The following is a 27,638-nucleotide window of genomic DNA, read 5'->3' as shown; positions in this document are numbered from 1 at the left end:
TTAAGGGACTTAAAGGGAGACTTAGACCCCAATACAATAGTGCCGCGGGACTTCAATACTCCACTCTCAGAGACAGACAGATCAACAGGACAGAAGATCAACAAGGAGACAGTAGATTTAAATGACACTATAGCCCAAATAGATCTAACAGATATCTACAGAACTTTTCATCCTACACATAAAGCATTTACATTCTTCTCAGCAGTATATGGAACCTTCTCTAGGATTGACCACATACTAGGCCATAATGCAAGTCTCAGAAATTCAAAAGAATTAGAATCATACAATGCAGCTTCTCAGACCACAAAGGAATGAAGTTGGAAATTAGCTACTCCAGATTCCCTAGAGAGTATGCAAACACATGGAGATTGAACACCATGCTCCTGAATGAACACTGGGTCATAGAAGAAATTAAAAGAGAAATCAAAACTTTTCTGGAAGTAAATGAGGATAACAGCACAACATACCAAAATCTATGGGATACAGCAAAAGCAGTGTTAAGAGGAAAGTTTATATCAATAGGTGCCTACGTCAAGAAATTGGAAAGGCACCAAACAGATGAGCTTTCAAGTCATCTCAAGGATCTAGAAAATCTGCAGCAAACCAAACCCAAACCCAGTAGAAGAAGGGAAATAATTACAATCAGGGAAGAAATCAACAGGATTGAATCCAAAAAAATATTACAAAAAATCAGCCAAATGAGGAGCTGGTTTTTTGAAAAAATAAAGAAAATTGACACCCCACTGGCCCAATTAACTAAAAAAAGAAGAGAAAAGACCCAAATCAATAAAATCAGAGATGAAAAGGGAAATGTAACAACAGACAACACAGAAATAAAAAGAATCATCAGAAATTATTACAAGGGCTTGTATGCCAGCAAACAGGGAAATCTATCAGAAATGGACAGATTCCTGGACACATGCAACCTACCTAAATTGAGCCAGGAAGACATAGAAAACCTAAACAGACCCATAACTGAGACAGAAATTGAAACAGTAATAAAGGCCCTCCCAACAAAGAAAAGCCCAGGACCAGATGGATTCACGGCTGAATTCTACCAGACCTTTAGAGAAGAACTAACTCCAATTCTTCTCAAACTATTCACAACAATCGAAAAAGAGGGAATCCTCCCAAATTCTTTCTATGAACCCATCATCACCTTAATCCCTAAGCCGGAAAAAGATGCAGCATTGAAGGAGAATTACAGACCAATATCCCTGATGAACATAGATGCAAAAATACTCAATTAAATTTTGGCCAGTAGAATGCAACAACACATCAGAAAGATCATCCACCCAGGCCAAGTGGGATTTATCCCTGGTATGCAGGGATGGTTCAACGTTCGCAAAACAATCAACATGATACACCACATTAACAGACTACAGAAGAAAAACCATATGATTCTCTGAATAGACGCAGAGAAAGCATTTGATAAAATACAACACCCTTTCATGATGAAAACTCTAAGCAAACTGGGTATGGAAGGAACATTCCTCAATACAATCAAAGCAATATATGAAAAGCCCACGGCCAACATCCTATTGAATGGGGAAAAGTTGGAAGCATTTCCACTGAAATCTGGTACCAGACAGGGATGCCCACTCTCACCACTGCTATTCAATATAGTTCTGGAAGTTTTAGCCAGAGCTATTAGGCAAGAAAAAGAAATTAAAGGGATACAAATTGGGAAGGACGAACTCAAACTATCCCTCTTTGCAGATGATATGATTCTTTATTTAGGGGACCCAAAGAACTCTACTAAGAGACTACTGGAACTCATCGAAGAGTTTGGCAAAGTAGCAGGATATAAAATCAATGCACAAAAATCAACAGCCTTTGTATACACAGGCAATGCCACGGCTGAGGAAGAACTTCTAAAATCAATCCCATTCACAATAGCTACAAAAACAATCAAATACCTTGGAATAAACTTAACCAAAGACGTTAAAGATCTCTACGATGAAAACTACAAAACCTTACAGAAAGAAATAGAAGAGGATACCAAAAAATGGAGAAATCTTCCATGCTCATGGATTGGAAGAATCAATATCATCAAAATGTCTATTCTCCCAAAAGCAATTTCTACATTCAATACAATACCAAGATACCGAAGACATTCTTCTCAGATCTGGAAAAAATGATGCTGAAATTCATATGGAGACACAGAAGACCTCGAATAGCTAAAGCAATCTTGTACAACAAAAACAAAGCCGGAGGCATCACAATACCTGATTTCAGGACATACTACAGGGCAGCTATAATCAAAACAGCATGGTACTGGTACAGAAACAGATGGACAGACCAATGGAACAGAATAGAAACACCAGAAATCAACCCAAACATCTACAGCCAACTTATATTTGATCAAAGATCCAAAACCAATCCCTGGAATAAGGACAGTCTATTCAATAAATGGTGCTGGGAAAATTGGATTTCCATGCGCAGAAGCATGAAGCAACACCCATACCTTTCACCTTACACAAAAATTCAACCAACATGGATTAAAGACTTAAATCTACAACCCAAGACCATCAAATTATAGAGAGTATTGGAGAAACCATGCAAGATATAGGTACCGGCAAAGACTTCTTGGAAAAGACCCCAGGAGCACAGGCAGTCAAAGCCAAAATTAACATTTGGGATTGCAGCAAATTGAGAAGTTTCTGTACTTCAAAAGAAACAGTCAGGAAAGTGAAGAGGCAACCAACAGAATGGGAAAAAATATTTGCAAACTATACTACAGATAAAGGATTGATAACCAGAATCTACAAAGAAATCAAGAAAATCCACAACAACAGAACAAACAACCCACTTAAGAGATGGGCCAAGGACCTCAATAGACATTTTTCGCAAGAGGAAATCCAAATGGCCAACAGACACATGAAAAAATGTTCAAGATCACTAGCCATCAGAGAAATGCAAATCAAAACCACAATGAGGTTCCATCTCACCCCGGTGAGAATGGCTCACATTCAGAAATCTACCAACAATAGATGCTATAGAGGATGTGGGGAAAAAGGGACACTAACCCACTGTTGGTGGGAATGCAGACTGGTTAAGCCACTATGGAAGTCAGTCTGGAGATTCCTCAGAAACCTGAACATAACCCTACCATACAACCCAGCCATCCCACTCCTTGGAATTTACCCAAAGGAAATTAATTTGGCAAATAAAAAAGCCATCTGCACATTAATGTTTATTGCAGCTCAATTCACAATAGCTAAGTCCTGGAACCAACCCAAATGCCCATCAACAGTAGACTGGATAAAGAAGTTATGGAACATGTACTCTATAGAATACTATACAGCAGTCAAAAACAATGAAACCCGATCTTTTGCAACAAGACGGAGGAATCTGGAAAACATCATGCTGAGTGAATTAAGCCAGTGCCAAAGGGACAAATATCATTTGTTTTCCCTGATCGGTGACAACTAACTGAGCACCAAAGGGGAAACTTGCTGAAGTGAAATGGACACTATAAGAAACAAGGACCTGATCAGCTCTTGTCCTGACTCTAGATGTACAATGTAATACTTTATCCTTTCTAGTATTTGTTGTTGTTGTTGTTGTTGTTGTTGTTCTAGTACTAGTGGTTGAACTCTGTAATTAACACACAATTATTCTTAGGTGTTTTAATTTTAGCTGAAAAGTGATCCCTGATAAATATAAGAATGGAAAAAAAAGAGAGGGAGGAGATGTACAATTTGTGTCATGCTCAATCGGACTTGCCCCAAATGGTGGAGTTAGAAACGTGCCAGGGATTCCAATACAATCCCAACAAGGTGGCATGTACCAATGCCATCTCACTAGTCCAAGTGATTAACTTCAGTTCAAAATTGATCACTCTGATAGGTCTAAGAGTCAAAGGGATCACACAAACAAGACAAGTGTCTGCTAATACTGATAGAATCAAAAAGGGAGAGAACGATCCAACATGGGAAGCGGGATACACAGCAGACTCATAGAATGGCAGATGTTCTAAATAGCATTCTGGCCTCAGAATCAGCCCTTAAGGCATTTGGATCTGGCTGAAGAGCCCATGAGAGTATTGTAGGCATGGAAAGCCAAGACACTCTGGGAGAAAAAAAAAGACCTAAATGAAAGATCTCTGCAAGTGAGATCCCAGTGGAAAGAATGGGGCCATCAAAGAAGGAGGTACCTTTCTCTGAAGGGAGGAGAGAACTTCCACTTTGACTATGACCCTATCAGAATAAGATCAAAGTCAGCGAACCCTAAAGGCTTCCATAGCCTTGGCAACTCATGACTAGAGCCTAGGGAGATTACTGACACCATAAAGAAGAGTGTTAAATTGTTAAGTCAACAACAGGAGTCACTGTTTACTTATATCTCATGTGGGATCTGTCCTTAATGTTTTGTCTAATGTGAAGTAATGCTATAACTAGTACTAAAACAGTACTTTTACACTTTGTGTTTCTGTGTGGGTGCAAACTGATGAAATCTTTACTTAGTATATACTGAATTGATATTCTGTATGTAAAGATAATTGAAAATGAAAAAAAAAACCAGGTGTTAAATTGGAAATTGCATAGAAAATTAATTTTTAAAAAATATCATGTAGGATCTCTGTCTTTAATGTGCTGTACACTGTTATTTAATGCTATAACTAGTACTCCAACAGTATTTTTCACTTTGTGTTGCTATGTGGGGGTAAACTGTTGAAATCTTTGCTTAATATATACTGAACTGATCTTCTGTATATAGAGAGAATTGAAAATGAATCTTGATGTGAATGGAATGGGAGAGGGAGCGGGAAAGGGGAGGGTTGTGGGTGGGAGGGAAATTATGGGGGGGAAGCCATTGTAATCCATAAGCTGAACTTTGGAAATTTATATTCATTAAATAAAAGTTAAAAAAAAAACCTGTCATGGGACTCCAAATCCCATTAAAAATGGTGATAAAAATGCTATCTTAATTGTTAAAGTGATCATATTAAGATATTTATATTAAGATATATTATTATAATATATCCTATTATAGATAGGAATAAGTGTTAAAGAGATCATACAAATAGCATCAAGTGTCTGGTAATAATAGAATTAAAAAGGAGGGAATGTCCAACATCAAAGTAGTCCATACAGCTGACTCATAGAATGACAATCACTTTAAGTACCATTCTCACCTCAGAGTCAGCCCTTACAGCATTCAGATGTGCCTGAAATGCCCATGAGAGCATTTCAGGGAATGCCAAGACAGTATGGCAAAAAATATCCTACTTGAAGGATCATTGTGAGACCCCAGTGGGAAGAAGGGGCCATTAAAGGAGGATATACTTTTCTCTGAAGGGAGGAGAGGAGAGTACTTGCACTTTGCTTATGGTCTTGTCTAAATTTTGATGGAGTTTGTGTTCACAAAAGGCTTCTACACCCTTGGCAGTTCATGGCAAGAGCCACAGGTGATAACTGATGTCCTAAATAAGAGTGTGAATTGTTAAATTAACAACAGAAGTCACTGTGCCCTTATTTCACATGTAGGTCCTCTGATCTTAATGAGCTGTACTATGAGAATTAACTGCAAAATTTGTTCTCAAACAGTACTTTATACGTTGTGTGGGGGGGGGGGAGTGCAAACTGTTGAAATCTTTACAGAATATAGAGATGGTCTTCTATATGTAAATTTAATTAGAAATGAATCTTAATGAAGAATAGTATGGGAGAGGGAGTAGGAGGTGGCATGGGAGTGGAGGTGGGAATGTAAAGTGGTACAATCATTTTGGAAAACAGGTGGAAATTCCTTTAAAAATCGACCACACACCTACCACATAATCCACTCATTCAACTGCTAGTCTGATCCTAGAAAAGTGAAAGCATAACTCATGTGTTTTACTAAAAGTTCTCTTGTTGAAATTATTCTAAATTAGTCATCCAAAGAACACTGCTAGAAGGATGTTGGCTCAATAATGTGGCTTTCAATAGGATTTGAAGACACAAAAGCATGGATTGACTAACCACCAATTTTTTCACAATCCAGATCCCAGTGTACTCTAATGTTGTTTATGTAAATATCCTTTATTCATGTCTCCCCTTCTTTTTCCTTTCTAATTGTTCAGCACAAATTATAGGCTGTGCTACATATTTAATACTTACTTTCATGTTGCTTTGCTTTAAACCCTATGGTTTCAAGTGTAATTTGGTTTTCCAAGAGATTACAGCATTGTGCTATACATCCTAGTAGATAATTCAAAGGCAAATTATTTAGGAAGTGTATATATACTTTGTCATTTATAATATTTATTTTGGTAATTATCTTCTTATTCATGATTTTATTCAAAACCTATTTTCCTATTTTCTAAAAGATTTGTTTATGTATTTAAAAGGCAGAGTTACAGAGAGAGGAGAGACTGACTTCCATTTCACACCTCAAATGTTATCAACAACCAGGGATGGGCCAGGAGCTTCACCTGGGTCTCTCACGTGTGTACAGGGGCCAAGAACTTGGGGCATCTTCCACTGCTTTCCAATGCCTATTAGCAGGGAGCTGGATCAGAAGTAGAGCAGCCAGGACTCACATTGGTGCCCATATGGGATGCCAGCATTGTAGATGGAAGTTTTACCCACTATGATACACTACCAGCTTCTGTTTTTCTAATCTTTAAAATCAGGAGAATACTGTAGACTTCAGTAGGGAATTATAAAAATAAAATTCCCATTATGTTAATCCCAATGACAGCTTCACAAACTTTGAAATATTATAATATTATAATTTAAGAAAATTGTATTTTCTAAAGAAATCATATTAAATACATAAACTCACATGTACTACGGAAATAAATGCTTCTGATATGCCAAGTTCTTCTGCAATGTAATTGAAAGCTCGCCAAAGAGCAACTCCAGCATCCTTTGTTCCATCAACTATATCATCAGTATTAAGAATGAACACAAAACCAATTCTGAGAAAAGAAGACAAAGAACAAATGTTACAAATACCTCTAGAACCCAATATATCATTATTTTCACATATTATTAGACTACAACATTTAGATGAGAAGAATGTATTTAATAGATGAGGAAAAGGGGATATTATTTGAAAACTTTCATTATAATCCCTGTTCACTAAAATCCTCAGAACTACTAAATTCCTGCAAAATATCAAACATTCTCTTTGGAGATGACATTACCAATTGGCCATATTCCCCAGGAAAAAAAAAAGGGTAACTGCATTTATTCTTAATAAGAAAGAAATGGATCCTACTATTGGTTCTCAGGGTCAACAGATGTTTCCCTCAGAAACTAATAGGAGAAACAAGATTATCAGACAGCTCCAACAGTCTATCATTAAGGTAGATGTTACTTCATTACATATAGCTATATCACATCAAGCACTGCAGCTATACTCCACATTAGTACTCTATGTCAACAATGTGAACATCACTGAATTTCCTTCAGTTGACAGTTTAATAACATATACTGACAATTACCTAAGAGGTACTTTACGAACATAGAAATATTCAGCAAATGCTATAAAATCCAATGTATATTCTTGAGCAGGATCAATAAACAGAACCTAAAAGAAAGATAGTACATTATCACTATTTTAACACCTCACAATTTTCATGAAATTCATAGTTAGTCTCATTTCTATAACAGTAAGAAATTCAAGGTCTTTTCATTTGATTATTGTATGTAGCCCTTGCCTACTTTCTTGCTGGACTATGGTCTTTTTACTTTATTTGTTGAACTCTTTAATAGTGCTATTAAGTTTTCGACAATAATGTAAATTTAAAATGTTATCTAAAAATAAGAAATTTCTTATAATTCAATATAATTTTGAGTAGTATATATAAATAAAATAATTTAACAATTGATGAAGGAGTTCTAAAAGTCACATATCCAAACAGAGTTGTACATAAAATTTAACATTACTCATCTTCTTTTTGAAAGCATGGCATAAAGTTTGCTTTCACACAAGAAAAATACCTTACTCTAAACATTACCTGAATTTTCGGTGATAAATTTTTTCAATAAGAAAATAAATTGAATTTTGCCCAAAAAATAGCATTAACATAGTGCTTCCTCAAGATTCTTGCAGGAAAAAAAGATATTCCCTTCCCATGTGAAAAAACGGGAAAGCCCTAGCTATTTTCTCCACATTTAAAAGTAATAATAGTGTTGCTTAGATACTTAATATTATAATAATGAAATTATATGCATAGTTGACAAAGTGGTATTTATGCATTTTTCCCTGAAATGTACTAAAATTTAATCAACTATTCTTTATAATGCAGAATGAAGAAAATACTATTATACATACCTTTGAGACAATGTAAAAATGTTCCACCAATTTATTATTGGTATTATAAAATTACATGAGGACTGAATAACAAGAAATAGATTATGTGAAATCATTAGCTTTTGTTACCCAGTCAGCAATGCCATCTCTAGCTTGTTGCATCGGGAATTCTAATTCCTTACAACTCAGATTCTTAACCCATCAACACCAGATAATCCAAAAAGGAGAGCAGATACTTTATAAAAGGAGTATATAATGAAATAGAAAACTCACCAAATTATGAAAATTACGCCTTACAGAAGGCACACTTCCAGGGAATCCTGGTTTCAGAAATTCTTCGCAACTTGTAGGCCATGTAACATACAAACCATCATTTTCTAAGTCATTTATCCACTAGAAAAGAATCCAGATATCTGTGAAAGCTACATTAACACATAAATCGTTTTCAGAGACACATTTTCCCTGTATCAAATGACAATGAGAAGACACAACACAGTATTTTCTATGTTTTTGATTAAATATAGAAACCAGTTTTATAATCTTTAAGTTTACAAGTTAAAAATTTTATACTTCCCAACAAATACTAAAAAGGATAAAGTATTACATTGTACATCTAAAGTCAGGACAGGAGCTGATCAGTTCATTGTTGCTTATAGTGTCCATTTCACTTAACAGGTTTCCCCTTTGGCGCTCAGTTGTCACCGATCAGGGAAAACAAATGATATTTTTCTCTTTGGGACTGGCTTAATTCACTCAGCATGATGTTTTCCAGATTGCTCCATCTTGTTGCAAATGACTGGGTTTCGTTGTTTCTTACTGCTGTATAGTATTCTATGGAGTACATGTTCCATAACTTCTTTATCCAGTCTACTGTTGATGGGCATTTGGGTTGGTTCCAGGTCTTAGCTATTGTGAATTGAGCTGCAATAAACATTAATGTGCAGATGGCTTTTTTATTTGCCAAATTAATTTCCTTTGGGTAAATTCCAAGGAGTGGGATGGCTGGGTTGTATGGTAGGGTTATGTTCAGGTTTCTGAGGAATCTCCAGACAGACTTCCATAGTGGCTTAACCAGTTTGCATTCCCACCAACAGTGGGTTAGTGTCCCTTTTCCCCCACATCCTCTATAGCATCTATTGTTGGTAGATTTCTGAATGTGAGCCATTCTCACCGGGGTGAGGTGAAACCTCATTGTGGTTTTGATTTGCATTTCTCTGATGGCTAGTGATCTTGAACATTTTTTCATGTGTCTGTTGGCCATTTGGATTTCCTCTTGCGAAAAATGTCTATTGAGGTCCTTGGCCCATCTCTTAAGTGGGTTGTTTGTTCTGTTGTTGTGGATTTTCTTGATTTCTTTGTAGATTCTGGTGATCAACCCTTTATCTGTAGTATAGTTTGCAAATATTTTTTCCCATTCTGTTGGTTGCCTCTTCACTTTCCTGTTTCTTTTGAAGTACAGAAACTTCTCAATTTGATGCAATCCCAAATGTTAATTTTGGTTTTGACTGCCTGTGCTGTTGGAGTATTTTCCAGGAAGTCTTTGCCTGTGCCTATATCTTGCAGGGTTTCTCCAATGCTAATAATTTGATGGTTTCGGGTCGTAGATTTAAGTCTTTAATCCATGTTGGTTGAATTTTTGTGTAAGGTGATAGGTATGTGTCTTGCTTCAAGCTTCTGCACGTGGAAATCCAATTTTCCCAGCACCATTTATTGAATAGACTGTCCTTATTCCAGGGATTAGATTTGGATCTTTGGTCAAATATAAGTTGGCTGTAGATGTTTGGGTTGATTTCTGGTGTTTCTATTCTGTTCCATTGGTCTATCCATCTGTTTCTGTACCAGTACCATGCTGTTTTGATAACAACTGCCCTGTAGTATGTCCTAAAATCAGGTATTGTGATGCCTCCGGCTTTGTTTTTGTTGTACAAGATTGCTTTGGCTATTCGAGGTCTTCTGTGTCTCCATATGAATTTCAGCATCATTTTTTCCAGATCTGAGAAGAAGGTCTTCGGGATCTTGATGGGTATTGCATTGAATGTATAAATTGCTTTTGGGAGAATAGACATTTTGATGATATTGATTCTTCCAATCCATGAGCATGGAAGATTTCTCCATTTTTTGGTATCCTCTTCTATTTCTTTCTTTAAGGTTTTGTAGTTTTCATCGTAGAGATCTTTAACGTCCTTGGTTAAGTTTATTCCAAGGTATTTGATTGTTTTTGTAGCTATTGTGCATGGGATTGATTTTAGAAGTTCTTCCTCAGCTGTGGCATTGCCTGTGTATACAAAGGCTGTTGATTTTTGTGCATTGATTTTATATCCTGCTACTTTACCAAACTCTTCGATGAGTTCCAGCCTTTTTAGTATTTGTTGTTGTTGTTGTTGTTGTTCTAGTACTATTGGTTGAACTCAGTAATTATCACACAATTATTCTTAGGTGTTTAAATTTTAACTGAAAAGTGATCCCTGTTAAATCTGAGTGGAAAAAGAGTGGGAGGAGATGAACAATTTGGAACATGCTCAATCGGACTGGCCGCAAATGGTGGAGTTAGAAACGTGCCAGGGGATTCCAACACAATCCCATCAAGATGGCATGTACCAATGCCATCGCACTAGTCCAAGTGATCAATTTCAGCTCACAATTGATAGCTCTGATAGCTCTAAGAGTCAAAGAGATCACACAAACAAGACAAGTGTCTGCTAATACTAACTGATAGAATCAAAAAGGGAGAGAAAGATCCAACATGGGAAGCGGGATACACAGCAGACTCATAGGATGGCAGATGTCCTAAACAACACTCTGGCCTCAGAATCAGCCCTCAAGGCATTCGGATCTGGTGGAAGAGCCCATGAGAGTATAGCAGGCATGGAAAGCCAAGATATCATGGAAAAAAAAAAAAAAGACCTAAATGAATGATCTCTGTGAGTGAGATCCCAGTGGAAAGAACGGGGCCATCAAAGAAGGAGGTACCCTTCTCCGAAGGGAGGAGAGAACTTCCACTTTGACTATGACCCTATCGGAATAAGATCAAAGTCAGCGAACTCTAAAGGCTTCCATAGCCCTGGCAACTCATGACTAGAGCCTAGGGAGATTACTGACGCCATGAACAAGAGTGTCAAATTGTTAAATCAACAACAGGAGTCACTGTGTACTTACACCCCATGTGGGATCTGTCCCTAATGTGTCGTCTAAAGCCAAGTGATGCTATAACTAGTACTGAAACAGTATTTTTATACTTTGCGTTTCTGTGTGGGCACAAACTGATGAGGTCTTTACTAATTATATACTGAATTGATCTTCTTTATATAAAGAGAATTGGAAATGAAAAAAAAAAAAACAACCTGGTGTTAAAATGGAAATGGCATAGAAAATTAATTAATTTGAAAAAATATTATGTAGGATCTCTGTTTAATGTGCTGTACATTGCTATTTAATGCTATAATTAGTAATCCAATGGTAGTTTTTTCACTTTATGTTGCTATATGGGCAAAATGTTGAAATCTTTACCTAATACATACTAAACTGATCTTCTGTAAAAAAAAAAAAATTTTATACTTCCATTGACTTTTACATTAAGTATTGGTACACAATTTATTCTTTTTATTGATGTGTTTTTCATGTTACAAAATAAAAAACACCCAAGAATCACTCTCCATAAACCACTTTAGACGAGTGTTTATCTTAACTGAACATAGTAAATGAGGCCCTCCACCTTCCTTCTCAATTTAAAGGCTTGGCCACAGAAAAATATAATGGCTTATAAAAATTAAATTATAAAATCACTATCTTAGATGTTCAGTTCTTATCAAGATGGAGTAGCTTATAAGACTACCTCTCCTGTCTGACAGACTACAAAAGCTGGAGAACATTTATACCTTGTTGTTTAGCGACATGTGATAGAGGCAGCAACCAACAATGAAGAACTGAGGAGTTCTAATCCTCAACAGCTGGAAGCATTAGAGGCATGTTACATATTCACCTCAACTCTGTCTAGGCACATTTTCCAAATTGCATCCTGGAGGAACACTTACAGATTCCAAGCCGAAAGTGAAAGCCATATTGTGTTACAACTCCTTGTTCCCAAACTCACTAGTAGCCTTGGAAATAACAATTTGAACTCCCAACAATAATGAAGGAAGAAAGAATTTCAACTCAGAGAACTTCATTTGTTTTGAACTATCTGATGATACCCAAGAAAACTTCCTCAGAAGGTTTTCTTCATCTTGGCTAAGCTGTACTTGCCTAGTGTCAATAGCAACAGTATTTAAAAGGAGATGTTTTAAAAATTAAACTTTATTTACAGAGTAAGTATATGCATGTCACCTAGCTACTGAATTTTCTAAACTATCAATGTTTTAAAATAATTCCAGTTGGTGTAGGGTGATTCTTAGTAGAGTGATTCTTAGTTTCTAAGTAAACTGACTTAAGTACCATTAAAATAATAAATAATTGCCTTTTATATTTCAGGCATAGTTTTAAGGGGAAAGATTATATCATGGGCCAAAATCAAGTGCAATAAAAGGGAGATTCTAGCAGTATGCCCAGAAATTGTACCAAAAGGATTTAAGATTCATGAGATATACACAATATACACTGTATTCACCAGCAACAGGGCAAAAAGGAGATCATGAAATAATTTCTCATGTAAGATAGGGGTGCATAAGAAAAACTCCTCAGAAAGCTGAAGCCTAGCCCCCAGTGTATAAGTAGGCTCTGTCTTGTTCCAAAGTAGAGTGAGGGTGAGAATTTGGTAGTCTTTTCTTTGGACAGGACAATTCGAAATACATTCCCAAGGGAGTTGGGATTCCCACAGTCCTCAAGTAAGTAGTGCTGTTTTTCCAAACAGAAATGCATGTGAATAGGCAGAATGAGGCCATGATGTGCTTGAGGCCTTTGCCTTTTAATTAAACTTGTTTCTAACTGACTTCATTAAAGTTGTGGTAAAAGCCTTCCCAATTTCAGAAGAAGAAAAAGGAAGGATCCTGTCCTGGGAATGAAATGTGATTATCTGCCTATGAATGCTTTAACTGTAGTTACTATCTGCTTACAGGTTCTGTTTGCTAGTACAGAGCAATGGTGTTAATCCTTGCCAGACAGCTTACAGCTCTATATGTGTGTGGGAAAAAAAAAAAATCAAGGTATGAATGCATGGTATTTATCAATTCCTGTGGTTGCCAAGTAACATTGGAATATCTAATCAAATGTACGTATTTAACCATATAAGGGAAGCAAGAAGCTAAACCATATATAAGAAAATACCCCCTTTTTGTTCGGGGCTTAGGCTTTTAATATAAAATTTCACCTGGGTTTTACGCCAGCATAACTAATAAAAGACTACCTCCTGTTAAAGTCTTTGGTGTCTTTGTACACGAATCCTGCTACGGTGAAGTACAGTTCAGCTAAACACAAGCAATATAGGCTATTGTCAGACCGTGAGTTAAGTAGAAAACTTGAGATTACACATTCAGTAATTTACAGTGATTTCCAATCACCAAAATATCTCACTGATCATGGTATAATGCAGTTTGGGGCATGCTTGGCTCCTGTGGCTGTCACATGTAGTACAAGATACAGATTCATCATTGCAGCAGGGCAACACATTGGTTGGCAACAGAGTATAAAAAATACTGTTATCTTCCCTATGTGTAAGTTTGAGAAGTAACATTTTAGCAGTTGGTGAGGGCCATCTCCAACAAATCAGGGGCAGCTAACTAAAAAAAAAAAAAAAAAAAAGAAAGAAAGGAAGGAAGGCAGGCAGGAAGGAAGGAAGAAAAGAAAAATGAAAGGAAATGCAGCAAAGGAGGTGGAGGGTAGAAATGATGGTCTCTGACAGCACTGAGGTCTAAAATGAAAACATAATCCCTTGTCACTGCATTAAGATTTTGGCGGCTGGTACCGTGGCTCACTAGGTTAATCCTCCGCCTGAGGCACCAGTACTCCAAGTTCTAGTCCCAGTTGGGGCTCAGGATTCTGTCCCACTTGCTCCTCTTCCTGTCCAACTCTCTGCTGTGGCCTGGGAAGGCAGTGGAGGATGGCCCAAGTGCTTGGGCCCTGCACCCACATGGGAGACAAGGAGGAAGCACCTGGCTCCTGGCTTCGGATGCGCCGGCCATAGTGGCCATCTGGGGGGTGAACCAACGGAAGGAAGACCTTTCTCTCTCTCTCTCATTGTCTAACTCTGCCTGTTAGACAGAGCTGGACTGGAAGAGGAGCAACCGGGACTAGAACCCGGTGCCCATATGGGATGCCAGCAATGCAGGCAGAGGATTAACCAAGTGAGCCATGGTGCCGGCCCTGAACCCAAGTCTTAAAATCTATATTATTATTATTAATATTACTTTGGTTATATTTTCTGACATTTTCTAGCCCTGGCTGTTGCAGCCATTTGGGGAGTCAATCAGTGAATCTCTCTTTTTCCCTCTGTGTAACTCTGCATTTCAAATAAATAAATAAATCTTTAAAAAGTGTTGACTGCTACAGCAGTATGAAAAGGAAGATGTTTTTATGCAAAAGTTCAACACTAAAGCGGGCTGTGATAAAAAATAAATGACACTGTTACCATGAAAATGAAAAGCAAACATAGTTTTGGATAAATCCGGAAAACCTTGAATCTGTTTCTAATTTATGGAAATTCATTTGGCCATGTATGTTCTTTAGTTTCCCTTATGAAAGATTTTGCACTGTTTCTCTGCCTATTTTTCAGATATTAGTAAGGGTAAATGATGGTGACAAGTGGGGGATGGAGGCTGGCAGAGGAAGGGTGAACCCACATTGTAATCTGCCAACATTATTAAGACAATATAAGAGCATATTAAAAGTAATGTACAATCAGGAAACTGTTTTAAATACTTACATCCAAGTTAGACCTGAAATAAGGGTAGATGTTAACTAGAACTATCAACATAAATGCATGCTCTTGTAGAAAAAGTGATTTTTTTTCTTGCTCTGTCAAGAGCAAACTTAATTCTTCACTACTCTTTTCTACTTGAATATTTTGTATTAAAAAAAATGAAGCATACATCTACTATTCAAACTTTGGTTTAGTACTAGTTTTCACCAAAAGAAAACAGGGCTTCTTGGGAAATTGTCAGTTTCACATCTGGGGAGAAGGAAGTAAAGATGGTCTGCAGCACACTTGGTCAACAGACAAGAGCATTCATTTGACAGAGATCAGTTTGAAGAGGGCAGCTTGGGGCCACACACTGATTTACCATAGTAAAACAGAACTTTAGTGTTTTCAGTCCGTAAGTATGATTCTCAGTGTTTTAGAGATAAGGTCATTCTACTAATGTGTAACAACTGTCTGCGCCTGGAAATAATGTGGTAGTTTCTAGATTCCATCAAATGAACTATAACTATCATGTAGTGCTAAAAAACAGAAAAGCTTCTCCTAAACTATTCATGTTTTAATGTCAATAAATCATAATGTCAGTAGATTTGTATCTAGACTTTAATACAATGGTCAAGATTAGGTATAATACCTCTATGAAAGACTAAGAAATATTTTCATGATTAAAATCTGTACCATAATTATCTAGTTGTGATACAAATTTCTATTAACCAATATTTACTCAAAGTTAATAAGATTCATTAACACCTCTAGAAAATCACCTTTAACTGAATACATGTATTATTTGAGTACAAACAGGCTTAAATATCCTGCTGGAATAATGCATTTAGGAATTCTATAATAAATAAAGCAGGGAAATGTTTTCTAAAAGTGGGACAGTAATATCCCTTTCACTTGTTAAGGCACATTTGAGGAGAAACTAACATGTATACTAATTACATATTTGGACTACCTCTATCACATCTGGAACACTGTCACAAAATGTGATTCAACATTTATACTATCTGTGAATCTATATTCACAGAACAAATTGATGCACATGTGTTTGGAAACGTGAAACAAATTTTGGTATGTGGAAATTTATCAGAAGGAAATAAGAAATGCATTAAGCCATATTCCTGCATTATTTCCATAGTAAAAAATTAGGGGAAAAATTAAGTATTCAACAGACACAGCACTATGAAGTACACAGATCTACATCTGTAATGCTTCTATGAGCATTAGAAAGATGAGTCCATAGAGCCTGTATATATTTGAGAAGAGGCAGGAAACAAAAATCTTACTAGCAAATGATACTGAGTGAAAAATATATACACAGAAAGAGGCTTAGAAGAAAATTAATGAAGCGGCTGCTAATAGCTATCTTGGAATGGTGGAATCCTGGGTGATTCTTCTTTTTTATCTTTCAAATAATTAGCTACTACTTCATAAATAATGACTATTTTATTTAAATTTTACTATTGTTTTGTTTAAAACAAAAATAGATGACATCAAATCCTCTGGTTTCAATTAATTTCCCACTTGACTAATTAATGTATGATTTAAATGTATTTTTCATTATTTAACCCTCACAATTTAGTTATGAAATAATTAGCATCCTATTTTACTGAAAAGAGAATATTCAAAGAAGTTCAGTAACTAGCCAAAGGTCACATAACCTGAAAACAGTAACACTAAGATGCAGAATTAACTAAGTCTGTCTGACAACAGGGTAAGAGTCAATTAAGCTTTTCCTGTCTTTCCTCAGCAGCTGAGCTGAGATTCTGATCTTAAGGAACATCATAAAATTTCCAAGATTAAGGGAACTTCAGAGATTGACAATATGGGAATGATCCTCCAAAGGTTACAAAAAATAATGTGGGGGACTTCAAGATTCTGATTATAAATTCAGTACAATTTTCACAATTTTATGACATTTCTCAAAGGAAAGACTATGCTCATTAATTTAATAAGGTACCTTCAGTTCTATTTTTGAATTTAACTGAAACATTATGCATCCATCTACTCAAAAATCTAGGCTTTTGTTTGACTCTAAATTATCATTCTCCAGAGAGTCCTATGGCTAAAGAGCAAAAAGGTAGATTATTCCTCTGTATGAGATTGTATTTCATGGCACTGTATTTGGCATTCTGCTAAAATAATGCAAAAACTAGGAGACAATAAGAGTGAAAACCAGACTACAATTCACTATAATGAACAATCAGGATATTATGTTCTAAAATAGGCTCAGAAACCCCTTACTTAGACTCCAAAGTAAATTTCTTTTTCTGCTGAAATCCTAAATTTTTATCCTGAAAAAAGAAACAATTTATTTAAGCCAGTCCCACAGAAATGATACTGAGAGTTAGAATATTGTACACTTTCTCAAAGATCCCAAGCAAGTAATGAACTGTAACTTAGCCAACAGCTATCACCTTTTATCATCAGAATCAGTATACAAGCTCTTGATCTATTGAGGAAGAACTTTTGATAGCCTGGTAATTAAGATAAAACCCAATTTTTAACAGGAAAAAGAGTAAGGAGTCCTTCAATCTACTGCTTCCAAATTAGTAAAATCTGAATTAGTCAGATTCTGAATCAAAGATATTCATATCAGCTTTATTTGAAAATTTATGTATGTAACAAAAGATTTTTAAACAACCATACACTTTTTACTGACATCAAATATTAAAGTTAAATTTAAATAAACATGGAAATCAAAATTAGTGTATTTCACCAAGATTCTAAAGTTGTATTTTTCATCACACTGAGACAAAGATCAAGTTATCGTTAAAAGTCATATTTTCTAAATAATTCTCACATAAAACCCATTATAATTATAGAGTACTATCTATAGATCTAAGAAATCAGAATGAAGGGTATATCAAAGAAAGTCTTGTCACATTGCATTACGATACTTTTTGAGGTGCTTCATAGTCATTATAGTAAAAGTTATATATTGTGAATTTTATTTTGGTCAATTTTTCATTTTATTACCACCAAGGAATAAGTTATTATGTTAAATTTGTGCCACAAGTTTCATTTCTAAAATGCAATTCACATTTTGCTGAAATAAGAAAGCATATCCTTAAGATAAAATATTGTTAAAATATAAAAATCAAATCATTATCACATGCATATTTGGAACCATATATTATAATTCTAGTGCTCACATTACAGAGAAAATAATTTAGTGAATTTAAAACACATTGTCAAAGAATGGAGGAAAATCAAGGAACTAGAAAATTAGGCAGTGCAAACTGCAGCCTTATTTGCTCACTTCTCAGGCAGTAACCTCAAGCCCAGTATTCAAGATGGACTGGCACAATTAGGTAAAACAAACAGATGAGAGAAAGAGATGTACATGTAAAATAATGGAATATTATTAAATTTAACCCTGCCAAATTACCTTATATAACCGACATATCCTCTGGGAGTTTTAGCTTCTCTGTATGTGAAAGAGTAATATTAAAAGCAACACTCTGAGAAATGCTTCAGGATGCAGATCTGGGCAAAGAGGTTTTTAATATGACCCCCAAAGCAAAGACAACAAAAGCAAAAGTTGACAAGTGGGATTATATCAAAACAAAAAACTCCTGAACTTCAAATGAGGAAAGTGATAACCTACAGAAAGAGAGGAAATATATGCAAACTATTCACTTGATAAGGGATTAACATCCAAATATGTAAGGAATTAAAACAACTCAACAGTAACAAAAACGAATCTGATTAAAATACAGGCAATATCATACCATCTTTGTCCTGAGTAGATGTTTTTTGGGCAGCTGACCTGCAGCCTGTAGGCCCACACTGTCTGCTGTGAAAGCCTAAACCAGTTGTGCAGCTTAGTCCCTTTGTCCAGCAACAAGAACGGTACATCACCAGTTGCCCATCTTAACAGATTCAAGAATAAGAGAAAAGAGTACAGAAATGAGACAGTGCCAAAAAGAAATAAATATGGAGCTAAAGAAAGATAAGGAGATTGACCCGATACTGAAAAGGAGAGATGTAAGCTCTTTTCTTGATGATGCAACTTCTCCACTGCAGGAAAACCATAACAACCAGGGCACTGTAAATTAATTTGCTGATGACACTGTCAAAGGAAAACTACCAACAATTTGGAAATCCAGCTCCAAGCTGTTCCAGGCATAAGCCAGGAGCCAGGAACTCCATCTTGGTCTCCCTCCAGGGACTGCAGGAACCCAGTACTTCAGCCATCTTCTGCTGCCTTTCCATGCACATTAGCAGGAAGCTGGATAAGAAGTGGAACAGCAGGGACTCAAACTGACATTCCATTATTGGATGGCACTACAATGCCAGACTCCACATTCCCAGTTTTCTTGTCACAGGGCTGTCTCCTGGGAATTGAACTCTTGGAATGTCCTTACTGATAACAGTGCTTTGAATGCTGATAGCCTTGAGTCATACTGCAGCAGTTTGGGCAGTCCATCTAGAGCTTATGTAAATAATGCATTTCCTCTGTGAGTCTGGAACTTGAATGACAGAGGGCAAGTACAGAGCCATTGTTTGATCACATGAGGACCCCCCTTTCACAATTCTGAAACTGAAAAGATTGAGAAGAACTTCCTTGGGAGGCAGCATTTTGCACACATTGTCACATCTTCTACAACTCCACAAGGTGGGAACTCTTAGAAGCTTGTACCTGCTTTCCTATGGCTTTCACCTTGCTGATCTGGCTTTGCATGCTTTTGCTCTAATAAACCATAACCATGAGTGTAACAATTTCTGGGTCTTAAGACTCTTAGGAAATCACTGAACCTGGAAGTGGTCTTGGGGAATGCTCTGGTGTACGTATGTATCCAAGTGTGTGTATATCAATGTAGGAGTTGGAGTCCCTAGCTTGCTAACTGCCGGTCTCTCTTCTGCACTCTGGCTTGCTTGCTTGCCTGCTGTATAGGCCTCATCTTGGGCCATGAAGGGGACAGGCCAGGTCCTTGAGAAGAAAGAAAGTAAGCTCCCCTGGAATTTATGACCTTCTGCTCCCCACCAGCTCCCCTGGAATTTATGGCCCAATGCTTCCTGCCAGTGCCTCCCCGTGCCATCCCCTTTGTGTGGCCTTCCCCCGACATAACGTATACAGCCTATACGTTTAAATGAACCAATGAACATGTTAGGTCCCAATACCTTGCCATATAGAGAGTAAGAAGGTAACCTATGTAGGAGATGACCTGCACCCTTGTAAGTGTGAGGCTATAAAAACCTCTCTTATGGAAAGAAGAGGACCTTTTGCCTGCACTGCTAAAGGGCTGTGTGCAGGTGGAGGTCCCAGCCGGCTGGTAACAAATGAACCTCTGCTTTTGCATCTGCGACTGTGCCTTGTGCATTGATTGGGAAATTCAGACACTATACAACTAATCTGGATTGTTGGGGAAAATCAGGAAGGACTGTTTGAGCTGAACTTTGAAAAAAAGTAGGAGTTAATTGGATTTAAAAAAAGAAAGAAAGAAAGAAAACATGCTTTCCAAGCACAACCTATGGGAGAGTGGTGAAAAGAATTATCTCATAGTCTGAGAAAGCAAAGAGCACAGACCAAACTGAAAACCACTTGTGTGCTTTTAAGCAAGTGAGGGTGATGTGATTAGATTTCAGAAAGATTCACTCAGGTTGCAATACAAAGACAAGAATGGTAGTAGGCTACTATGACTCATGGAGGCAAGGCTTTCATTATGTTAAGGTGGTATTCTACATTCCTCAGATTTTAACTATTTGGTATCTCATAGTTATTCTTACCCACAGTTATTCTGTTCTTGTTATTTTGTTTTCTGAAGGAAAGCAAGTAGGTGTTCTTGTAAGGAAATACAGAGAATAAGAGGAGGGGCAGAAGCCACAAGAAGGGAAGGAGAGGGGTTCATATACCTACTTTTTATTTTTACTGAGTACTTTCCCAAAATGGTTAAATTTATTCTAAAGCCTGCAAATACTTGGTTATGTGTTAAATATATTAACAGTTCTAGAACAAGGAATAACGTAAGTACTTACCACTATAGAAGAATGCCGAATGTCTAATATATGGGAGTATTCCCAAACATGGGAATTTAATTTTAAAAACTTGCTCATATTTTCCCCATGGATCCCAAGATTACGAAGGCCATTCATCATTTTTCCGTCTAATTTCAGCATATCCAGAATACTTTGTTTTTTTAAAAAAAAGAAATTACATTTTATTTTGCTTTGCCTGATTAAAAATAGCTTTTAAGGTTTGATAGATTTCTAAAGCATTAGAAAATTCCAGTGGTATTTTTATTAACAGCCAAAAAATACATTACTAAATTAAATTCATTAATAAATAAGACAAATATTTCTTCTAATTAGTCATACACTGTAAACTTAGATGTTTTGGGAGGCATAAAGGGTAATACAATCTAACATTCATCTGAACAATAATCTCCAAAGTCTCTTCCAGTTCTGACATTTTGAGTTGCACACTTTGATGGTCTATTCTTATAGGTTGTTTTGCACTGACAAAAACATGTATTTGGGGGGATAAGATGGATAATGGGTACCAAAATGTAGATAGGAGGAATAAGTTATAAAATTCTATAGTGACCACTGACAACAATTTACAGCTAGAAGAGAGGATTTTCAATATTCTCAACACTGAGAAATGATAAATGTTTGAGGTGATGGAAATGTTAATCATTCTGATTCAGTCATTACACATTATGCACATGTGATAAAAATATCACACTTAGGCCGGCGCCGCGGCTCACTAGGCTAATCCTCCGCCTTGCGGTGCCGGCACACCGGGTTCTAGTCCCGGTCGGGGCGCCGGTTCTGTCCCGGCTGCCCCTCTTCCAGGCCAGCTCTCTGCTGTGGCCAGGGAGTGCAGTGGAGGATGGCCCAAGTGCATGGGCCCTGCACCCCATGGGAGACCAGGAGAAGCACCTGGCTCCTGCCATCAGAACAGCGCGGTGCGCCGGCTGCAGCGCCATTGGAGGGTGAACCAACAGCAAAAGGAAGACCTTTCTCTCTGTCTCTCTCTCTCTCACTGTCCACTCTGCCTGTCAAAAAATTAAAAAAAAAAAATATCACACTTAGGGTAGGAATTTGGCCTAGAAATTAAGCCAGCATTTGAGATGTTCACATCCCATATTGAAGTGCTTAGGTTCGAAGTGTCAGCTCCATTCCTGATTTCAGTGTCCTACTAATGCATACTCCGGGAGGCAGCAGATGGTAGCTTAAGTAATTGGGTCCCTACAACGCATGTGGGATCTGTACCGAGTTCTTGGCTTCCAGTTTCAACATAGCCCAACCCTAGCCACTACAGGTTGGAGGGTGAACTAGTTAGAAACTCTTATCTTTTGTGTGTCTGGCTCTCAGATAAATCAAAATTTACAAAAATTATCATATTATACCCTATATATATGTACAATTATGTCCACTGAAAATAAAAACATGCATTTGCTTTACCTTTAGTGATTCTTTGTATTTTTTTATTTATTTATTTTAAATGAAGAGCAACAGAAGAGAGACAGACAAAACACCAGACACAGAGTGAGATCTTCAATCTGCTGGTTCACTCCCCAAATGGCCACCAACAGCCAGGTGTGGACCAGGTTGAAGCTAAGTGGATGAAAGGGGACCAAACACATGGGCCATCATTATCCACTGCTTTCCAGAAGCAATCCCAGGGAGCTAGATCAGAGCAGAGCAGCAAGGATTCAAAGCAGCTTTTTGATTTGGGAGACCAGTGTAGCAAGCAGCTGCTTAAACCACTGCACTACAATTCTGGCCCCGATTCTTTGTATTTTTTCAAATACTAAATTCAGATCATTTTTTAACCTTTATTAAATATAAGTAGTTTATATCAATAATTTAATACTTGCCTAAAAGGATCATAAACATCCATATCAACACGAAGGCCATTTATAAATAAGCGAGCATCACCAGGCTGAATTTCAAATCTATCACGGAGATCCTTGAAATGAAGCCAAATAACAGTTAGCCAAATGACAGAACAGTAGTCCTCTATGCCAGAGGTAACCAAATTATTTCTGGAGAGACACAGAATAAATATTTTAGGCTTTGTAGGGTATAAAGTCTTTTACAACTATTTATTTCTACCTTTCTAACACAAAACATAAACAAAATGGGCATAACTTTATTCTAATAAACTTTTATTTATAAAAATAGGTGGCAGGCCAAATTATGGACAAGAAGTATCTTAACCCTCCCTGATCCAAGTGACGGGAATCTAATCATAGGTTAGAAACAGAATGCAAGATTTGAATATTTTGATTTAGTGAGATAAAATTTAAAAGTGTCAATGCTATAATGATTGCTTACTACATTTTATATAATATGTATGTGCACATTTAAAATTTGATAGATGGAATACTTCTATTCCTTGAGGAAATTATATTTGAGGAGAAAAACTATGGTATATGTAGAAATATTTGGAGCTCACTCTAAATTCATAAAATTTCTCTTAAAGCCATGTTTGAATTTTCACTGTCATTCATTCAGTAAACATTTTGACTTTATTGCTTGTGCTATTAACAACTCTAGGCCCATTTCACAAGTACAACACAGTTATCAAGATCAATGGATATCAAATCTGGCTTAAATCTTAAGTCTCATTACCCACTAGTTGGAAGATTTGGGCAAACTCAATTAGCTATTGCAATCTTTTGTTTCCTCATGTATAAAATGGGAATAAATGTTTCAATCTGTTTTGCTGTGGTTTAAATGTAATATATATTATCTGAGCCTAATCATATACAAAGCATTCAAAAATGAAAGCTATTATTAGAATACTGGGTTAGAAAAATTGATTTAGGAAGAAAAACTATTTTAATAGAATGCATTTCAATGATATATATGTGACATAATAGAGATTTGCATAAATTACTCTGAAAAAGTAGAAGAAGCAACTAACTTGAGGAGATTGAGAAAAAACTTCACAAGACCTTTCTCTCTGTCTCTCCCTCTCACTGTCTGTAACTCTACCTGTTAAATAAAAAAAAATTTTTTTAAATCTTAAAAAAAAAAAAAAGACTTCACAGAAGTGAATTTTTCTGTAAGTTAACACTGAGTTGAGCTATGCACAGAGAAAGGAGATTAGTAATTTTTAACAGGACAGAGATTTTCCTTATTTCATACAGAACACTATCAAGAGATTAACTCTAACATCACAAGTTTCATAGGTGAAATTTTAGTTTTTTTTACTTTTTACCTTTCTATAAATTACTTGTTCTAAGAAATCTGCATTCCAATTTTAAAATCAGCAGATGCCCTAATAATTCCTAGTATCTGCTATTTTCTTCCAACCTTGCATTGAATCTTCATACCTTCTAATTCAAGCTCTTTCCAGTAACCTATTTACTTCTGTTTCAGGGCGTTAAGTAGAAAATGCAACAAGCACACATATCCATCCTAGATTGCTAATACCCTCCAAACTGTTTATTCCATTTGCAGTGCCTTGAGTAAAGGTGCTCAAAAACCAGGTAACAATAGATTGAACACTTAATTACTGAAACATTATCAGCAAGAAGAAATATGTCTGTTGGAGATGGGTGTTCACAAATTCTTGTCTTTTCTCTGCCTCAGAGGGCTAACCTCAAATCCTGGAAAATTAACTTAAATGTATTACATAAAGTGACCCTTCTTGAACAAGGGGTTAAGATTTTGATTTTTAGTAACATGATAAATCAACAATTCTAAAATCCTCTTAAATAAAGCACCAAAACCCTAGATTAAAGTATGTCCTGTAAATGTAGCTCAGCTTTAAATAAAGTATCCACCTGAGGCAGTGATGATACAGGAAAATGAATCCAGAGACAAACAAACACTATTGGCCCTGCTTTGAGGAAAGCTAGATCTTCCTGCGTAACCTACAGCTTGGATTTTGAAGGTTTAATCTCACAAGAACAATAGAGAGAGTGAGTCTTGGACTTAGTGCAGGGAAAAGTATCAAAGATATTCTCATGCACATATAACGAAGTGCTATACTCACAACAAAAAGGTGAACTAGAAAACAAAATAATATGTAAAAACAGGACAGAAATTTGTCTACATTGCCTTAGCCCTTGGAAGAATAAAAGTCTTCCACGCCAATTTATGGTTTATGGCTTGTTACATGGGTTTTGAGGCCTGATTTCACACTATGTTTTGATGCAAAACAATATAAAATTAAGACAGTTTATTTAAAATGAAATTAAACTAGTGCTCAGAAATACATATAATTCCCCATGGAGAAGAATTCACTTTTTTAAAAACAATAGTTTAATCCAACATGAGCATATCTCTTTAACAACCACTGAAGCTGAAGCTAAAGAATTTCTAACTGGCTTTCAAAAGACAGGTTGAACTTTATAAGAGCAAGCTGGTTTATAAACATGTCTAGAGGTTCCTAAGGTAAAACTATATACATTGTAAACATAAAAAGTTGAAGTCAAATTAGACATCGATCTTCATATAGAAAGGCTTGCATTTTTAGGATAAGAAGTATGAGAAAATAATTCTAAGGAAAGTTTTAAAGATAGAGTTTTAGAGAGATAATGTTCAACTCTAAAATTTTCACACAAAGAAATCAGTCAGAAACTATCTGGGAAGGTGTAAACTTTTATTTGACTTAAGGTATCACGATTTGAATTTTATATTTAAGTATCTATTATTTGGTTAGGTAATTGAAGCTATCTGTTTTGCACTGCTGAAGCAAAGAAAAAAAAAAAAAAGGTACCAAACACTTGGCCATGTTTTTTAAACAACAACAACAAAAAAAATCCCAGAATTTTTTTTTTTTTTTGACAGGCAGAGTGGACAGTGAGAGAGAGAGAGAGAAAGGTCTTCCTTTTTGCCGTTGGTTCACCCTCCAATGGCCGCCGTGGTAGGCGCGCTGCGGCCAGCGCACTGCGCTGATCCGATGGCAGGAGCCAGGTGCTTTTCCTGGTCTCCCATGGGGTGCAGGGCCCAAGCACTTGGGCCATCCTCCACTGCACTCCTTGGCCACAGCAGAGAGCTGGCCTGGAAGAGGGGCAACCGGGATAGAATCCGGCGCCCCGAATGGGACTAGAACCCGGTGTGCCGGTGCCGCAAGGCAGAGGATTAGCCTAGTGAGCCACGGCGCCGGCCCCAGAATATAATTTAACAGCTCTTAACAACAAATAATGAAAGAAACACACTGAATTGACACTGAATTTAAATATCACCCAAATGTAGATTCTGGCCATTCAAAGCAGGGATTATCAACTTTCAAGTAATATTCCCTGATCATTGGAATTAAAGCAATTTTCTCTGAAATAAAACCAAACAAAAATTCACTTATACAACTGAGCATGGTTATAATATATTTAAATAATTTTCATATGAGTCCACAGTCAAAACTATAAAAAGCTATTCACAAAGAATTCTTATGCTAATCTCAGCATGTTCTACACTGTTCCTCCTCCCTTACCCCAGCAATTAGACACAGATGTTTTTGTTTTTAAAATTTTGTTGTTCATCCTTAGTGACTTTTTAGGTAAACACAAATATATATACATATATTTTTGTTTTCTCTACTTTATTACACAAACAACTTACTTGCTAAGAAAATGCACTAATTTTTAAATTTTTGAAATATTTTTTCTCAGTTTAATTCTAATTGATATTTCTTTTATGAGTGAGAAGTTATCATCTTTTTATTTTTTTTTAAACCATATGTTCACATGCATTGCAGGAAATATGGTATGTATGGATGACATACTAGAACAGAAACACACATCAGGGCAGCCATGTCCCAATCCATGTGCAGTAACATCACAATGGAAAGTACAAATATTTTTGACTTTCAAGTCAAAGCCATCCTCTTTCCCAGGGATGGAACTCAAGGTTCTTTAGTCATTTCTCACATGCCCATGGGCTTGTAGGCAACATGGACTGCTAGCCCAGACACATTTCTTCCCCAGTAATTGAAAGAGTGCCATTATCATTTTTGCCTTTCTCCTATCATTGTGCCCTTGAAAAGGTACTTGATCAAGAAGACCATTTGAAGTGTCATAATTATTTAGTTTACCAATTAAACTCCAGATTTATTTTATGCCATCAAGGCTTTCTTCTAAACTGTTTCACTTAACATTGCAGCTAGGGATAACACATAATAAAATACTGACCAATGAGATGGAAGACAAAGTCTGTGCAAATATTCCAGGAAAGCTATAGTGAGAATGAACATGGTTGGTGCCATGCTTCCTGCCTCTTTCAACACTGGGTACAGATAGGAAGTCCAGAACTGTAGCTGCCATCTTGCAGCCATAAAAGAAGAGCCAAGATGCACTCCATTACACTGTGGAGCATTACTACCATAATTCCATACACATCTACATTGAGACTTATTTTTATGGAAAAGAAGCAAACTAAAGTTCAGGGCCCAGTGAGTCTGTTGTTAAATCAAACCTGTTCCATGTAATAGAGTCAAGCAGTAGTGTAAACACTTTATAAGTATTAACATAATTAGGGTCATTTGGGATCCAAGGTAAGTTAGGAGATCATTTGGCAGATTCTTACAAAACTACTGATCAATTGTGTCTTATTTTCTATACGAATCTAGTAACACTCATGT

The 27,638-nt window shown here is 36.5% G+C and overlaps 1 protein-coding gene across 4 annotated transcripts in view; it reads right to left on the bottom strand.

The window, feature by feature from the left end:
* Positions 1-27,638, bottom strand: part of UGGT2 (UDP-glucose glycoprotein glucosyltransferase 2) — a 263,834-nt gene that overhangs the window by 143,798 nt on the left and 92,398 nt on the right. For all 4 annotated transcript variants that reach the window (XM_062194020.1, XM_062194019.1, XM_062194017.1 and 1 more), the window contains exons 11-15: positions 22,924-23,015; positions 21,077-21,227; positions 8,521-8,640; positions 7,436-7,521; positions 6,772-6,907 (exon numbers count right to left, since the gene is read on the bottom strand). In XM_062194020.1, coding sequence (XP_062050004.1) covers positions 6,772-6,907; positions 7,436-7,521; positions 8,521-8,640; positions 21,077-21,227; positions 22,924-23,015 — 585 coding nt within the window. The remainder of the gene's footprint in view (positions 1-6,771; positions 6,908-7,435; positions 7,522-8,520; positions 8,641-21,076; positions 21,228-22,923; positions 23,016-27,638) is intronic.

This window comes from Lepus europaeus, chromosome 6, assembly GCF_033115175.1.
Source record: "Lepus europaeus isolate LE1 chromosome 6, mLepTim1.pri, whole genome shotgun sequence".
NCBI lineage: Eukaryota > Metazoa > Chordata > Mammalia > Lagomorpha > Leporidae > Lepus > Lepus europaeus.
This window is presented reverse-complemented; position numbering and strand designations above follow the sequence as displayed.